The sequence below is a fragment of the Heliangelus exortis genome, chromosome 20 (genome assembly GCF_036169615.1).
Source record: "Heliangelus exortis chromosome 20, bHelExo1.hap1, whole genome shotgun sequence".
NCBI classification, from domain to species: domain Eukaryota; kingdom Metazoa; phylum Chordata; class Aves; order Apodiformes; family Trochilidae; genus Heliangelus; species Heliangelus exortis.
The window spans coordinates 2,863,445-2,881,186 of record NC_092441.1 but is presented as its reverse complement, the minus strand read 5'-3'; the positions used below and the strand labels follow the sequence as shown (position 1 = coordinate 2,881,186).

Here is a 17,742-nt window from a genome sequence, read left to right as displayed (position 1 = left end):
GAAAACACACAATAGGATCTGTCAGCTCCTGCCTTGGGCTCCAACCTAGCACCCAAGTTGAAGACTTTCTTCTCTAGGACTTTCATCCTCAGGGGGAGGTGACAAATGGATCTGTTTGATATAAGGATTGCCACTGGAGATGCTCGACTAGAATGTGCTTCTTCCAATTAGGAGTTGATTTCAAATGGGAGAAAGCCCAAAGTTGCACCTGTGTGTGATTCTGCATCTTCTTGTGGAGAATTTTCCACATCTCATGGGTTACCAGAGGTACTGCAGCCATTGTCACTGCCTGGCAGATACCAGGGTCCTTTGGAAAGTTGGAAGCTGATTATTTCTTTAAAGTGTAAACCTGTAAGTGACACAACTTTTATTTCTGAAGCTGCTGGGTTTCAGGCTTTCTGCCCACACGTATTGCCATTCAGGAGACTGAGAATGAGGGCTTCATGCTTGGTTAAAGGCTGTCATCTTCAATACAGCAGCATGCCAGCAGTAATGAGAGTTTCCTGCTGTATTAGGTTCTTTAGTAGAACAGAACAGGACACACAGGCTGGTGCATTCAGCTTTAGTCATCAGCCCAGAGAACGAGAGCTTTCAGCTCCTTAGTTGGCTTCCTGGGCCTATGCTGGAATTTTGAAAAAAATTTATCTTTTTCACCTTGATTAACAGTCAGGGCAGAGCTTGAACATCAGTGTGAACTTCAGCTCTTCCTCAAGCTGCCAATTGAGGTAGTGCTGGCAGATGGACCTGACCAGGAATTAGTATCTAAAGTTTGTACTTCAGAAGGAAAAGATGCAGATCTCAGCATCAACAGCTGACTCCTTGGGCTTTGTGTCTGCATCTTCTCTTACACTTGTCCTGTCAAATTTTGCAGTTTCTGTTGCAGCCCCCATAAAGCCTTGACAGTAGAGGGTAAAACTTGTGGAATATTCAAAAAAATGTATCTAAATGCAGTGTGATGCTTGGTGGGGTTTTGGAGGTTGGGGTTGTTTGGGTTTTTTTCCTTTTTCAGAAGCCTTTTCATGGCAAAGCCATTTCTCATAGACAATGCAGCCTGGACTTCTTCTGGGAACAAATTAGGAATTATAAGGTGTTTAATTTTGCTGCTTCATAGGGATGAATGTCTGGTGTAATCCCTAAATCTGTAATACATGGTGGCTGCAGTTAAATCAGAATTACATGTTGTTCAGGAAATGTTAATGCTTTTCAATTTAATGCACGGGAAATTGAAATGCAAATGTTTTTGAAATGCTCAGACTTAGGGCATGCTGGACACAGAAATAGTGTCAGATTGACAGGGAGTTCTTCCCAACCCACTGCAGAGATCTTTGCTCTCCATGTTTCTGTTCCATGGCAGGAAAGTCCTATTCTTCCTTAAATATCAGTAGCTTTTCTTCACTTCCAGAACAAGCTTTGCTCTAAAGTTACTCCATGGTTGAATCTATCTCTACCATGAACACAAAAGGAATATTTTCCCTTCACATCCTGAAATACAGAAAAGAAAACTTTATATTTTTTCACAAAGGGAAATGGGGAAGACTAAATGTGGAATTTGGTGTCATTTTTAGGGATAGATTGTTATGGTTTGTATGATGCAGCAAACATGGTCGTAGATACAGATTTTTATTTGTTTTTTAGCCACTCTGAATTTTATATTCTGCTTTCAGTGCTGGGGATCACTGCATTAAGCAGATATTTAGGGCTGATTTTTTTTTTTTTTTTTTTTGTCTCCATCATATTTAAGTTACATTCCTGCACTTATGTAGATTATTAGGTGCCCAGTTGTGTCTTCCATTTCTTGGTAGAAAGAGACAAGGAAAAGAATCCTCCAGGTAGTCCTTTCCAGGTAGGGCTCTCAGTTATCTTATTCACATAATTTTTTTTTGTTTGGACAAAGAGAAATACATCTGTAAACATCTCTTTCATCAGATAAAAAGGAGAAAGGAGGCTGGATGTTTTAATTTCTGACTCACTAATCTTCTTTCAAAGCAAATATAATAAATCATGTAAGAAACTGATCTATCTTCCAGACAGGAAAGCCAAGTCTTTTCCAGGTCTTGGAACTGGTAAATGGAAACTGTATTTCCATTTATCTCAATTTCAACTTGGTAAGTAATCCTTTTACTCACCAGTGCACTGGATTGTTCAGTTCTGTGTAGGTTTGAGGTTCTTCCATTTTATTAGGAAAGCAGTGACAATAACCAGCCCATAGGAAGTTCTGCTTTCTAGCTGCTATTAACTAAATTAGAATCAAATGGTTTTATGTAAATTAAGAAATCAAAATAAGCTCTGTTAATTTGAAGCTCTTTGTGGAGCTGTTCAAATGGATGGCTGATTTTCTTTCTTTCTCTTTGCCCACCCCTTTTCCCCCCTCCTTTTTTTTTTTTTTTTTTTTTTTTGAAGCCCAGCTTGTACCTTAAGTGCCATTTACATTAATGAATTAGGCAGCAGCTAAATGGCTTCTTTATAAGTCCAGATCTATTTCAGTGCACTCCTGAAGAAAACAAAAAGCAAAAAAAACAAAAAGCAAAAAAAACCCCCAAAAAACCAATAAAAAAAAAAAACCAAAAAACCCAACAAACCAGCCCAAAATAAACAAACAAACAAAACCCAAACAAACCACCAAAATGTGTGTTTTGCTTAATGCTGTGTCACAGCAGATCTTGAGAATTTGCTCCTTCTTCCTCCCAGGCAGTCGTAGATGGAGAAACAAGAAAGGTGCTGTTTTTCTGACTGGGATTTTGATACCTGCATCCTCCATATTTCTTTTCAGGCTTCAGAAATATTTGGTGAAGTTAGTGAAGAGTTTGGGGTTTAGATTATCTATGGAAATGTTGCCTAAGGATGTCTTCCTATACAAATGACATGGATAGTTTCTTTTTATTTATTTTATTCCAAATGGAGCTCAGCAGAGGGTAACTTCACTTTATTGTTCTTCATCAATCAACACTTCCATTGTTTTCCAGGAAAATGCTGAAGCTGGAGAAGAAGAGTAGGCAAGATGCAGCAAGTGCATTACTAAGAAAAAAAATTTAAAGGGTGCTGGATTTCTCTGGGGACTGTTACATGCAGGGAAAAACCAAAGTTGTCCATGGTTTTTTTAGGGTTGTTTAACCTCCAGCAGCACTGAGGGTGGTGTTAAACCTGCCCCCAGCCCTAACACCCCAGGAGATGCAAAATAAGTCAGTTTGGTAGGAATAGACTTCCATCAGATCCAGAAATCCTAGAGGCAGTTCTCAGAGCATACACAGTGCTCAAACAGTCCTACTAAGGAAGCTTACAAAGGTTTGACATCTAAAAGCAGCTTAATGCTGTTAAAATGAATAGGAAAAAAAAAAATCTAAGTTAGCAGCTCAACACCTCACTTTACAAGTCCTAGTGGATATTTTCAAGGGAGGTGTCAAGAGGTCCATTTGCAAAGGTGAGAAAAGCTGTGATTGGGATGAGATGGAGCTGATAAACCATTGCTAAACCCTGGAATACAGGGATTGAGATTTTACACTGCTCAACAGCAAACATTTTACTGTTAGGACTGTGCTTGCCATCTGCACTGCTTCTACATAAGTTGATTTTTTTGATAGTTGAACATGTAATCTCTTTGTGTCTAGAGAATTTGCCACTCTCTGCATGCTTTTCAGGTTAGTGACTACAACTGTGGTGTCTGTAGCTACCAGAAAAGAGCTTAATTTGGTATTTTACAGCCTGATTTATAAACTAAGAACATTCCACTCTTTACCAACCCATCAGTGCACTGCAGTCAAGGCTAAAGATGTGTTCCAGTTGACAAGTTGTGCACCAGCCTTACAGACAGGATTTTTTTTTTCCTTCAAGAATGAAGCATGCACAAAATACAAGCCTGGAAAGAAATGCATCTCTCTGAGTAGTGAAGTTTTGGCTTTTGCTAAATAATATTTTATATATGTAATATAAAATTATATTTTAGTGTCCCCAGGAAGTACCAGAGTGGTGCTCAGGACTCCTTTTAGCCATGGTGGTGCTGGCAGAGCTCCTGCACCCCCGTGGTTCCCTCCAGAAGAGTTTGCAGAGCCTGATGCTTTTTGGAAGATTCTACCAATGCTCTTAGGAGGTGAAACCAACCTGTTGGTCACTGAGCTGTTGTTCATTTTCATTTCACACCATTTCATTTATCTGGGCCCTTAATTACCATATTGAGGGGCCTATGTGTTCTTACCCAAAACTTTCACTGTGTTACAGATTGTGCTGTGAAAGCTGAATAGTTGTTTATTACTGATCCCTGCTAATTTGTGCCCTGCCACATCATTACCCACGTGATAATGTGCCTGACACACTTGCTGAAGCAGTTTTCTTTGCAAATCAAATCTCTCTATTTAAGGATTCATAGTATTGACAAATTAGCAGAAAAAATGGATAATAAATTCTTCACCTATTTTAACCGAAATTGCAATGGTGTAGAAAATACAGCTGGTTAAAGTGGAGATAATTGGGTTAATTACAAACCTTTAGTTGGAAGATGACATTAAAAGCTTGAGTTACTAAATTTTAATGACTTGCTAGTTCAAAGTTCTTTTAAATATCAGTTTAGATGTGAGATCTCTGCAGATTTGGACTGCTGCTTAAACAAAAAGATTGCTTTTTTCAGCACTGCTGTGCACCCTTTGTCCTCTTACAAAGGAGCCACAAAGGTAGCTGCCAGCTGGCTGAACTGCCCAGTTGGTATTCATCTGGCATGGAAAAAAGCAGAGGTGTACTGGGACCAGGGAGTCTGACTCAGTAGGATGCTCCATGGACCAGAAGATCAGAGAGGCACCAGGATGGTGCCTGCCCCTTGGTACTGCACAACTCTTTTATCTCTGAAGGGTAAAAATCATGGGGATAGTTCCCAAAATCCAGAAGGAGATCAAGTGTAAGACTGATTGTTGTGACTTGCTGAAACTTGCTGTTTGAAGCACAAACCAACATTGCACATCTTTGAAGTTCTAACAGTGATGGGTTGTTTTTTTTTTTTTGAGAGCTGCAAACAAATCGGATTTGTTTACTTTTTCACAGTCTTTTATGTTAGATGCATTGCTTATTTTTGTGATGCTAGAGGAACTGCTCTTATCTGTTTCTCAGCACTTTATAAAGCTTTGTTTATTAATAAGAAAGCTGAAGTAGTTCAAATTCCCACTTCCAACAGATAATCCCTTGGAGGGTGTTTGGCACTACATATGTCACCAGTTGCTGCACTGGGACAGGATGCTGCATCCACCTCTTCTGGGACATTGCACTGATTGGGGGGAAAAAGGGACTCATTGTCACCACCAGATTACTGGGTGTTTCTGCTTTGTTCCTTATTTTTCCTTGAAATTCTTCTTCATCATCAAAGTGAGATTTGTTTTTACTACTGACTTCCTTTCCCTTGGCTGGGCTGATCTTTCAGAACAATCCACTCCCCAATAACAAATGTTGGGTATCCCTCATCCATCTCTGCCAGTGGGACAGGACACAAAGAAACAAACCTGCCTTTTAGAGGGGCTGGTGGTTTTTCTGAGCTCCCTGGTCAAGTGCAGGCACTAATTTTAATGTTCTCTCAGGTGAGAAAATGCTGAGAAAATAGCAGCATATGGAGAGGCAGCAGCTGGGATCTGTCACTCAGACAGGGAGGTTATTTATGGGCTCATATTTTAGGATATTATCCTGGAAAGGATTATTGTGATTGTGTAACTTAAGAGTTTTTGAGTGATGTCCACTCAGAGGTTTTGGGGAGATTCTGTTGCTTTGGTTTTGTTGGGTTTTCTTGGGTTTTTTTTCATAATGTCATATACAAGCAAAATTAAACCCAGCAAATTGAGAGCTGTGCAGTCACCTGCAGCTGAAGCCCAGTGAGGAGGACTTCTGGAACTTGAAAAGTTGATCCACTTGAGGATTGCAGTGGTTTTTTTTGTCTTCAGCCTGAGTCCACAACCATGAAGAGCAAGGAAAGGTTATTGCAACTTCATCTGCTGGGAGATGTTGGTCACTTCCAGTAAAGCTGCTGAAGCAACACCTCAATGATCTAGAGCTGAGCCCCAGGGAGGAAGAGTGGAGTTAATCTTAACTGGTTTTGGGAGTTTAAAATGCCCTCAACACTATTTGAAGCAAAGGAGGGTGATGAGGTGGATGTGGTTTGGTGTGTAATGCATTACTGAGACACTCAAGTCCATCACTGGGAGTAGAAAAGATGTGGTCATGCTCTGGCCTCTTGCTTAGAAATTCATCCAAGTAAATGCTTCATGGAGTTGAACTAGGAGCTCCTGAAAAATAAAGGAGTTTTTTTTTTTAATTTTTTGTTTAATTAGACTGCAGTCATTTGGTCCATTTCTCTTCTCTGTTGCATGTGGCTGGAGCAGAGTTTTAGGCATTGGCAACAGATTTTAATTTAAACTTTTTGCTAGCTTTATATTTTCTTCTGCAATTTACTTTTGAAAATTAAGAGCACATGTTTTCCTTCTAAATAGCATGCAGAACATTTATTGGCATTTTAAATAAGCCAAAGTGAGTGAGCAACCTTCCTTTTTTTCTTTCAAGTCTATTTTTTCCCTACAGGCAAATTGCTGTGGGCTTATGACCCACCCTTTTTATGACACTATTTCAGCACAGATATTCTTAGTTAGAATTCTAAGTTATTCCTTTGAAACAGAAATAGAAATCACCATCTCAGCTAGCAGTTTCTGCAGCTATGGGATTGTCATATGTGCAAGTGAGCCATAGAAATTCATATGAAATTTCTCCTCTGTCATACAGTTTACAGATTTATATTTTTATTCCATCTGGGATGCTCTGTTAGCTTGTGGTTTCTTTCTATTTGTTTTTCTTTATGTGGATTAATAGTCATTTTACAAAATGCTTTCTTGTTTGGGGCATGTTGCCATGGTATGGCCATCCTCTGGAATCACTGTGAGCTTTGGTGTTCTTTGGAGAAAAGATAGAGATCTCTTTTATTTCATTTACTCATACCCATACAACCAAATCAAAGGCTCTTACATGATGATTTAAAAAAAAAAAAAAAGGCAGTAAGTAGCAATAAAACATTGGACCTATTATATACAGTGAAGTCCTTATTTCTTATGGAATTATTTGGAATTATTTGCTCTGGAGTGTTCAAGATGTGCATTTTTCACAGCAGCTCTTGTACCCAAATCGTTGTTTGGACCATGGAAACAATTCAGTAGGTACAGATCACAAACCCAGATTAGAGCAGCTGGAAAAAGAACATAAGAAACCAATCCTGAGGAAGACATTTCAGTTTTCCAACAAGCCAAGCAAGCATCCTGCCTGCAGATCTCAGATTTTGTGATCCCATCTTTTGGTTTTCCACAGGATTCCTGAGAGAAGAGAGTTGCTCTTAAATTTTAAATTTCATGGATTTTTCACAACTGAGAATTGTGTCAGCCTGGGTTGGTTTTTTTTTCCTAGTAGTACTTATTTGCCTACATTTAAGTCTAATAACAGTTTATTAAACCTGGCATGTGGGAGAGCAGAATCTTAGTGATGAAAAGTTTGGGATTTGTTTCCTTTAGCAGTTTGAAGATGTCCATGTTCCACAAAGTTGTTCAGTTGTAAGCTGCTTCTGCAGTGACTTTGTTTATGGGGAAAAATAATCTGGCTGTGAGACATAGACTTATTTTAAAGTAATTGACAAGAACTGTGGCTGTGATCCCCAATATAGGCTTTTTCCAGGCATTTTGGAGAGATTAGATGTCTCTTAACATCATCTTACTGGCAGAGAAGTTGCTCCAAAAAGACTTTTTAAATCATATTACTGCCATCACCCTGTCTTGAGAGGCTTTCTTCTTTCCTAATAGAAGCAAATCTGCTTTTGCCATCTATGAGGTCCAACATTAATTCTCCTTTGCATATTAATTACTGTTAATTTTACTTTTAACAGCCCATTACCTTTTGGCTCCTCAGTTTGGAATCTGAAGGCTTGGAGCTGGTACTTTTTCCATGTGGCAGTAGGAGGCAATATCTTGTACTCTTTAATTTCTTATGGCTTTGTGCAAGAATTATTGAATATAGAACAAAGAAAAGCTGACAAATGTAAGAGTTGAGTCAGGAATTCACCCAGTCTCTGTTTTGGCTTGTGGTATGATTTATGAATGAATTTCCCCTCTATCATTAACCTTGAGTCCTCATCCTAAATATTTTGTGAAAGTTTTCAGGGAACTTCTGAGCAGTGTAATATCTTAGTTTTATTTACACGGGGGAGAAAGTTTAAGGCAGGTTTTTATTTTAAAGAAGAGAAAAAAAAAAGAAAAAGAAAGAAAGAAAGAAGGAAAAAGAAAGAAAGAAGGAAAGAAAGAAAGAAAGAAGGAAAAAAAGGAGGGAAGGAAGGAAGGAGGGAAGGAAGGAGGGAAGGAAGGAAGGAAGGAAGGGAGGAAGGGAGGAAGGGAGGAAGGGAGGAAGGGAAAAGAAAGAAAGAAAGAGAAAAGAAAGAAAAAAGAAAAGAAAGAAAAAAGAAAAGAAAGAAAAAAGAAAAGAAAGAAAAAAGAAAAGAAAGAAAAAAGAAAAGAAAGAAAAAAGAAAAGAAAGAAAAAAAAAAAGAGAGAAGGAAAGTGGTAGCGGGGGGAATGAGTTCTCACAAAGACCTCTCTCAGATTAAAATATAATTGTTACTATTCCAGGCAGGATTTGTATTGGGACATATATTAAAAAACCCAAATATTACCTATGGCAGTTGAGAACTCAGCCCATATAATCCTATAGAAATTGTAGCTCTGAGCATTTCTTTGGTGCAGTCAAAGCCACTTAGGCTAACATTTCATTATGATGTTGAGGAGACATTATTTTCCAAAAGAATTACAAGAGTAATTCTTATTGTAGATTATAATTATATGTTAAAAGGTACTTTATGTTGTCTGGACAATTATATGCTAAAGTGTACCCTACTTTTTTTTTTTTTTTTTTTTTTTTTTTAAGAAAAATTAAGGATGTATAAAGGAAAAGATCAGGAAAGGAAGGAAAGGATCTAGTGCAGATTACACTATATGAAACAGATGTTTGAGATAATGCTGATAGAGCTGAATTATGTGGTGTGGCCTCTATAAATACTGCTGTACACACAATTTGCTCATTCCAGCTCTGCACACACACACTTTTACCTTTGGCACAGTAAGGAATAATGCCAATGAGTAATTAAGAAAGCATGGAAGCATAACGTCAGTCTTGTGATAGATTTCCAAGGTGGTTAATATTATTTAATGGTTAATATTATTTAATTCATGTTACAGCTGGGATAGTCAAAGAGCCCAACTGCAGGCTTGAGAGGAGGTGATAAGTCCTTTATTACACCTTACAACTCAAATGGTTTGAAAAACCAGGGAAGCTTTCAAGCCTTGATTTTTCTCTCTCAGATCACAGTATTTATAACAATCTCCTGGGATATTAATGTCCAGGGCTGTGTTGCTGATAGTCACTCACTTCCCAAGCTTTGGTCAGAAATGAAGGTTTCTTTTTCAGAGATTTGTAGTAATGTGGTTCTGAGAGACAGCAAATAGATGGTTTAACTGAATACAGCCAGTATATTCAGAATGTCAAAAAAAAGAAAAATAGTAGTTGGGAAAGAGATCAGTTCAGAGCTCTAGAAACAGGAACTGACATTCCAGGGCAATGGGATCTTTAAATATACAGCAATTTCCATCAGATTTTCTTATGAAGCCTTTAATAAGCTTGAGCTGAGTCACCTCCATCTCTTTGGGAGAACATCAGGTTCTCATCTCACTGTACTCACATCCCCTGGGAAGGAATCCCAGGGAACTGCACAGTTCCTTGTGGAGCAGGGAGAAAAAAGGGGAAAACACTGTGGTGAGGTTTTTAGTTGTGGGTTCTGAAGTCTGTGTCTTGCATTTTGGAGGTGGTGTGTCCTATCTGGACCCTTTCCCGTCTTAAGAATCATAGAATCATAGAATCATAGAATCCTAGGGGTTGGAAGGGACCTCGAAAGATCATCTAGTCCAACCCCCCCTGCCAGAGCAGGGCCCCCTAGAGTACATCCCCTAGGAACGTGTCCAGGTGGGGTTTGAATGTCTCCAGTGAAGGAGACTCCACAACCCCCCTGGGCAGCCTGTTCCAGGGCTCTGTCACCCTTACAGTAAAAAAATTTTTTCTGATATTCAACTTGAACCTCCTATGCTCCAATTTACACCCATTACCCCTTGTCCTATCACTGGTCACCACTGAGAAAAGCCTAACTCCATCTCCCTGACACTCACCCCTTACATATTTGAAAACATTGATGAGGTCACCCCTCAGTCTCCTTTTCTCCAAACTAAAGAGCCCCAGCTCCCTCAGCCTTTCCTCATAAGGGAGATGTTCCACTCCCTTAATCATCTCAGTAGCTCTGCGCTGGACTCTTTCAAGCACTTCCCTGTCCTTCTTGAACTGAGGGGCCCAGAACTGGACACAATACTCCAGGTGTGGCCTCACCAATGCAGAATAGAGGGGGAGGAGAACCTCTCTTGACCTACTAACCACACCCTTTCTAATGCACCCCAGGATGCCATTGGCCTTCTTGGCCACAAGGGCACATTGCTGGCTCATGGGCATCTTCTTGTCTACCAGGACCCCCAGGTCTCTTTCACCTACACTGCTCTCCAGCAGCTCAGCCCCCAACCTATACTGGGACATCGTGTTGTTCTTCCCCAAATGCAAAACTCTACACTTCCCCTTGTTGAATTTCATCATGTTTCTCCCTGCCCAACTCTCCAGCCTGTCTAAGTCTCTGGCCCAGGTCATGCTCTGGGAATGCTCCAGTTCCCTCATCTGAAGGAGAAGATTCCTTGATACCTTCCTGGTGCACATCAGCACCAGTGGTGTAATGCAGCCTATAATCTGTAACTGATTGATAAATAATTGGGGATACTCTGATATCTCATTAGGAGGCAGCAGGTTATCATCAGGAAAAAAAAAAAAAAAGGCCTGGACATTCTACATAGTGATTATATACCATAACCCACATTTCTTGACCTATGGGGGCACCTCCTCCAAAAAAAGTACATCTTGCTCCAGCCACACTTTGGGTTAGCAGGGAGCTTTATTCATCTGCATGTATGAGGAGAGGGGGAAAAGCAAGAAGAGGCCAAGAAAAAGGAGAGAGAATCTTGTGAGTCTCCTTTCTAGCCCAACTAAAGCTTGTCTGAGATGATCAGATGGCTTGTGGGTTGCTTTCATTTGGTTTTTTTTTTTTTGGTTGGATTTTTTTTGGTTGTTTTATTTTTGTTTGGTTTTTTAATTTTATTTTTGGTGGGGTTTTTTGGTTGGTTTTTTTGGTTTTTTGTATGGTTTTTTTTTTTGTTTCTTTGGTTTTTTGTTTTTTGTTTGCTTTTTCTTTGGGGTTTTTTTTGGGTTTTTTTTGGGTTGTTTTTTTTGGGTTTTTTTTTTGTGGGGTTTTTTTTTTTTTTTTTTGTTTTTTTTTTGGTTTTTTTTTTTTTGGTTTTTTTTTTTGGTTTTTTTTTTTTGGTTTTTTTTTTTTGTATTTTTTACTTTGTCCTTCCTTTCACAGGTTATCTGTGATTTGGAGAACCAAGTCTGCAAGCTGAGGGAAGAGCTGATCCAGGTGGATGCTCAGAGGAAGCAGCAGCTGCTGGAGCTGAAGCATCAGTGGGAAGAGGAGAAGCAGAGGGCAGCTCGGGACCATGAGGCTGCAGTGAATAAGCTGAAAGCAGAGGCAGAAATCATGACATTACACCTGAAAAAGCTGCACACAGCAGAGACAGAGAAGGCCTTGGACAAGGTAGGAGGTTGGACTGGGGCTGCTTCTCGTGGGGGTGGCAAAGTGGGAGCAATCAACTCCAAATCACCTCTGATGTGTAAAGTTTCACTGCAGAAACACATTCAGGGCTCACTTGAGTTGCACAAAAAATTAGATGTATGCTGGAGATCTGGCACTGGATGTCCTGGCAAAAGGATGGAAGGTTTTGGGGTTCTGTCACAAGAGCCCCCAGCACACAGCAGCCCCAGAGTGATGCTGGGGCAGCATCTTCCAGCTGGGCTGACCCTGAGGTGCTTGGGAGATGGTGGGACTTGAAAGATCCAGATGATTTCAAAGGCAAAACCAGCCAAAGACTAAAATAATCACTTTTCTTTTGCTGGAATAGAGAAGAAAGGGTGGTTCTATCTAACCAAGCTTTTTCTCCCTTAATAAGAGGGAAAGTTCTTAAGGAGTTCAGGTTAAAACTGCAAGGAAATTGGGTCTGGTTGCTCACAGTGGCTGCTCTGCTTTTGCCTGTGTGTATCAGGCAAGGAGGTGTGAAAGGCTTCAAAATAAAAATTAATGTTTCAGGGACACTCTGTTCAGTGGGGTCACTGCCTGCAGCTTGTTGAGCCCCTTACACCAGCATCCTGAATTCAAGTATTTCACCATGTTGGGGATGAGAGGAGCTGAAACTTCAGAGTTTTCTTTCAAAAGCTCAACTAAAAAAAACCCTCTTTAATATTTATGGTCGACTCTCTGTATATGTAAGCAGATAGTTGTTGAAGTGTCTTTTTTTATGTGTGTTAATGCAATAAATCATACATTTTCTTGCAAAGAGATGTAGCCAGGCACAAATGAACAATCTGCATACACTGTTGGAACAGCTTTTGTGAAAGTGACATTTCATTTACCTGCATCAGGTTCTTGGTGTGTAATTTTAAACAGCATTTGGAGGATTATGTTGGAAATCAGCCAGCCTGAAGCCATTAAAACGGCTGTGATCAACAATTCAGAATCTTTTCTGGATGGAAAGAAAGCTCTGCTTGGCATAATTATTTAAAGCCAAGGTCACAGAAAGTATTTAAACCTTTGAAAATCATCATTAAAGGATTAATTTTAACTCAGGAAGACATTGTCATTTTTGCTTAAAAATGGAATTTGAATCTCAATTCTTTTCTTTCTTTGATCTTTTTCTACATGTGTAGTTATAGCAAAAGAAAAGTTAACTTCTTTACATCCTCAAATTAAAGTTACAAATAATCCTTCATAGGGCAATATCTTTAATAGTCTTGAATTGTCATGTCTGTCAGAAATACTGGTTTTTAATTTGTTGGATTTTTTTCTGTTTTTCAAAAAAGAAATTTCTAATTTTAAGCTGTATTAACTACTATTGAAAATGTTATTGTTTAGCTTGCTTCCCTGCTTCTACCTCTAGTCAAAAGAGCACATATTGTCTTAAAGATAGGAGGAGAAAACTAAAAAGAATCTGTGCTGGAAAGCCTTCCACAAGCTTGGGAGAATCCTTGTATTCACTTTCAATCTCCCTTTTCCATTCTGCTTCATTTCTGTCTTCCTAAGGTAGAGCTGTGGCCACAAAGTCCAAAAGTCAAAGTATCTTAGAGGGAAAACACTATTTAAAGCTCAAAAGTTATTCTCTCAGCTAACTTAGTTCAAATCTTGATCCTTTTAAAGTCTACAGAAGTTTGATGAAGGAGATTTTATCCAAGAGAGGGGGAGTACATCTTAATTATTGGGACATGAGTCTTGAAATTTGTTTTAAAAGGCTTTTTATTTTTTCTCCCAATCTTCTTACCTTGAGATTTAGGGCAATGTGGGAGAAAAAAATTGTATTCTCAACTTTTTACTTTTTTTTTTTTTCCCAATCCTGTAAAGATTGCTTAAAAATCCAAGGGGAAGCTCAGTTTCCCTGTGTGGGCTTGGAACAGATGACTGTCCAGATTTTTTGAAGGTCAATCCATTCCCAAGTGAAGGATCTTATGCCTCTGTGGTCTGTTCTCTGAGTACCACTGATTTCTCTGTGGGTTGCTGTGGGTAATTGTGGATTGGTTTTCACGTGAACATGATGAAATACAGAGGAAAAGGCTCAAACTTCAGTGAAAAAAAAAAACTGTAGTAAAAATGGGGAGGAGGCGGAGGGTTCAGAGGTAGAAAACCAGTTTTCATTGCAAGAGGACATGTAAATATTTGGGGACATTTATAGACAGCTTTTCAATATATTAGGACATAATTTTGATGTACTGAGGTCTTTCGTTTTCTGTTGATTAAAAATATCAATTTTCTTGTTTATTGTCATATTTTAGTTGAATCATTTTGTTAGGGATTGCAGCACCCAGTGCCAGAAAGTTGCTCAGCAAGCATTGTATGGGGATGTTTTTGAACCTGGGGTTCTCAAAGCAAATCTATTTTCACAGTTATTGCATCTCCCCATCAGCAGGGGGTGAGGAGTGGGTAAATATTAACCAGGTTGCCCAGTGGAACCTGCACTAGAGGAAAAATAAACATGGCATCTGCTGTTGTGGAAATAGTACTGAAGGGAAAAGTCCATAATTTCCCAGTGCCTGTTGCAGGGATTATTTTCAGTTCAACACCATGCCCTCAAAATGAGCTAGGGCTGACCTTAAAATATCCATATTGAAGCTGTTGTGGGCATGGTGCAGTGGTAGATTTGGCAGTGCTAGGTTAGCACTGGATGATCCTCAAGGGCTTTTCCAACCCAAACAATTCCATGATTCCATGATAAGTTGGGCACCTCTGAGTCTTCCTGCCAAGTGCTGCCCCCTGAGCTGCAGGAGCACTGGAGGAGGTGATGAGGGCTCTACCTGAACACAGAACCACCTTGTTTTGTGAGGATGAGAAATTTTAATGGCTTTAAAATCAGATAAACCATGTTGGATATGAAGTAGACACAAATTAATGTGTTTAGGTTGACTAAACTATAGCAGAGAGGATTGAAACAGTGCTTATTGTGTTCTTAGGGCTGCAGGACATCCATAAGATATTTCATCTGTCTCCAACATAAAAATAGCTTGAGAATGTCTCCAAATAATTTTTTGTCTATTAGTTAAGAAATCTTAAATGTCATTTCAGAACCCATTCAATCCAAACGACTTTTGATTTACTTTTAAAGGGCAGATTTAAGTTGCTTGCATTTCATTCCAGCGAGTGATTCTGGCAGTTTCTGACAGGATGGGAGCTTAATTTTTTTTTTTTTTTATTTGAAGTCATACCTCATTAGGATGAAACGAAACATAAACTGTTTAAGACCTAAACATATTAGGGATGCCTGGTCCTGTAGTTAGGCTCCACTAATGAGACATTTCAGTGGGATGCAGGTGTGCTTTGGGGTGCATCAGCAGCACTTGGGGCAGGAGCCTTCATCAGCCAGGTGGAAGGGGCTGTACAAGGCCTGGGAACCTTTTCAGCTTTGCCACAAATTACTGAAAGCAGGAGACATTTCTGAGTGTGTGCAGATGTAAAGCTTGGCTGACACAACTGGTTTGGAGCATCCATCTGGGGTGTTTTCTTGGCAAAGAAAATGAACGTTCGGAAAGCCTGACCTGAGCATTAGGCATGAGAGCAATGCTCAAAGGAAGCAACCCTGGGACTGCAAATTTCTCACAAAAAACTCTTTGAGCAGCCCACGTGAGTAAATTGGAATGGGAGAAAAAAAGGTTGGGTTTAGGGTTTTTTCCCCTCTCTAAATAATTTTTATTGACTCCTGTATTTAAGTAGATATTTTGAATCGTCCTGTTACATCTTTATGCAGGTTCCAGGAACATCTAATTATTTTTCAGTTCTGCTTTTCTTGTGGAGAAGTAATTTACATTTTTGTGTGTTGACTGTGCTGAATGCACGTGCTATTTGATTACAGGATGAAGCTGTAGTCAAAAAAAAAAAAAAAAGGTCAAACACTTTAGTTTCTGCAAATCAGATTTCAGTGCAGTTGTGAAATGGTTCCCTCTGGAGAGCTGGGACTCTGAGGTGGCATGAAACTTGGCCAGAGCCCTGCAATTCCTTCTTCTAGGCTTTAGTGATACCACTAAATTATTCTTTCTGTTATTTTAAATAAAAAGTGACATTTAAAATGTTTTCTAGTCTATACTTGTTACAGTCACTTCACCTGTGTGGTGGGAAGTTGATAGAAAAACTGAAATGCCCAGGAAATTCCAAGTGAAGGTTAAATTAAAAAAAAAATATATATATTTATATAAATCAGTTCAAAGTATTGTACTTGATGTGACTGTTTCCCTAATGAAGAGGAACAACTTCATAAAAAATCATATTGTTTTGTCATCTGCAGTCAGTGTCCTGTAGTTGGATGCTTCATTTTTAGAACAACTTCTACCTGGATATAGTTTGCAAATAAGGTGATCATGTGCCTGGAGAGCTTTTTAGCCCTTCTTTCATCATCAAGCTTATGATGCTGGATTAATTAAGCAGCCCTAGGGTGCAGTCCAGTTGGCCATGCTCGTTGGGCAGACTTTCCTCCAGCATATGTAGGAATCTCAGTAACTCCCAGGATCTGTTCCAGCACTATTGTCAGTGCTCATCCAGCTGATGTCATGCTGCTCAGCACTGGGAAAGAAATAGAAGATGAAGAGAAAGAAAATGACATTTGCAGAGATTTAAAAGGTGCTTCAAGAGATGCTCTGTTAAAGACACTGAGTTTTCCTGAAGCAGTTGTTAAAGACAGTGTTAAAGACACTGAGTTTTCCTGAAGCAGTTGTTAAAGACACTGAGTTTTCCTGAATCAGTTGAGTTATTTCTGCTCATGAAGAAGCATCACGGCATGATTTCTGGTAGCTGATGCTCTTCAATACTGTCTCTGGCTGTTGTTCTTTGCCAACTCTACATTTCATTAACTACAAGAGTCAGTTCCATCTTTGTGTCTGAGATCTTCTGGGAACTGGACCATTTCTGCAGCAATTCAGGCAATTCCTGCTTAGACTTTGTGGCATAATGGAGTCTTTGACCTGAGTGACACCTTTCACTTCATTAACTTGGACACTAATAGCCCCACTATAGACAGCTTCATTTTTAGGAGCATTGAGATTTTTCAGACTCATTGCAGTGATACCCTGGTTATTTACATGGGGGCAAGTAGGTCAACCATAAAATGTGGACATGTATTCTTCCATAATATAATGATATCATTAAATTGGTATCTAATGATACTGGAGACAAATGTTTTTCTCCTTGCTTGAGGGCACTCTCCACCAGTTGTTACATATTGTGGCATTTTTGAGACTGAAATTTTTAAATGTTTGTTTGCACTCCTGAACAGTAGGTTTACTTTTTAACATCTTCATTAATGTTTGAGAGGAGATCAAGCCCCGGGTTATTTGCATTCACCAATAACCTCAGAGGGTTAAAAATTAATACGACTGATGCAACGCTGGGAAGAAATGAGAACCAGACAAGAAGAAGCATAGTTGAGCCAAATGATAAATTATGACAAAATATGGAATTAAGATAGCTTTCAGCAGGGCAAGGACTGATAAAACTTGTGCTCCATCATATGGCCTGTCTTTCAACACACTTTATTCACTCCCCATCAGATCAATTATAGCTGGGTAGTTGGTTGAGAGATTTGGTTGTGGTTTTTTTTTTTTTTTTTGAAACCAACTGTTATTAATCTCAGCTCTCTGTCTAAGAAGCATTCACATCTTCTCTGTCTCCTAATTCTTGTCAAGTCTGTGTCCTAACACCAATTGCTTCTTGTTCTGCCTCAACCAGGGCACTCTGCTTTTTCTCAGTTCTATAACTTCCAGGTTGTAGCTTTTGCTATGTGCTCCTAAGATCAGGCCTCCCAAAATCATGAAGATGGTGAATAAGGTGAATGCTGACTGCTTCTTTACCTCCCAGGAACTTGGGTGTAGCTGCTGGGAACTAAGAAGAGATTAATTCAAACCTGGTGAAAGAAGGTACCTCTCTAAACAATAGTTAGAGAGCGTCTTGAATTGATTTCCGTGGAGGTTGTGGAGGCAGATGTTATCAGCAGCTTCAAATTAACCACTTTTATGAGCAGTGTG

At 39.3% G+C, this 17,742-nt stretch overlaps 1 protein-coding gene across 6 annotated transcripts in view; it reads left to right on the top strand.

The window, feature by feature from the left end:
- The window catches only part of CEP112 (centrosomal protein 112), a 154,679-nt gene that overhangs the window by 84,395 nt on the left and 52,542 nt on the right, over window positions 1-17,742 (top strand). For all 6 annotated transcript variants that reach the window (XR_011729896.1, XR_011729895.1, XR_011729898.1 and 3 more), the window contains one exon: window positions 11,498-11,728. Coding sequence is in view for 1 of the 6 variants with exons in the window: in XM_071764138.1 (XP_071620239.1) it covers window positions 11,498-11,728 (231 nt within the window). In the remaining 5 variants the exon portion in view is untranslated. The remainder of the gene's footprint in view (window positions 1-11,497; window positions 11,729-17,742) is intronic.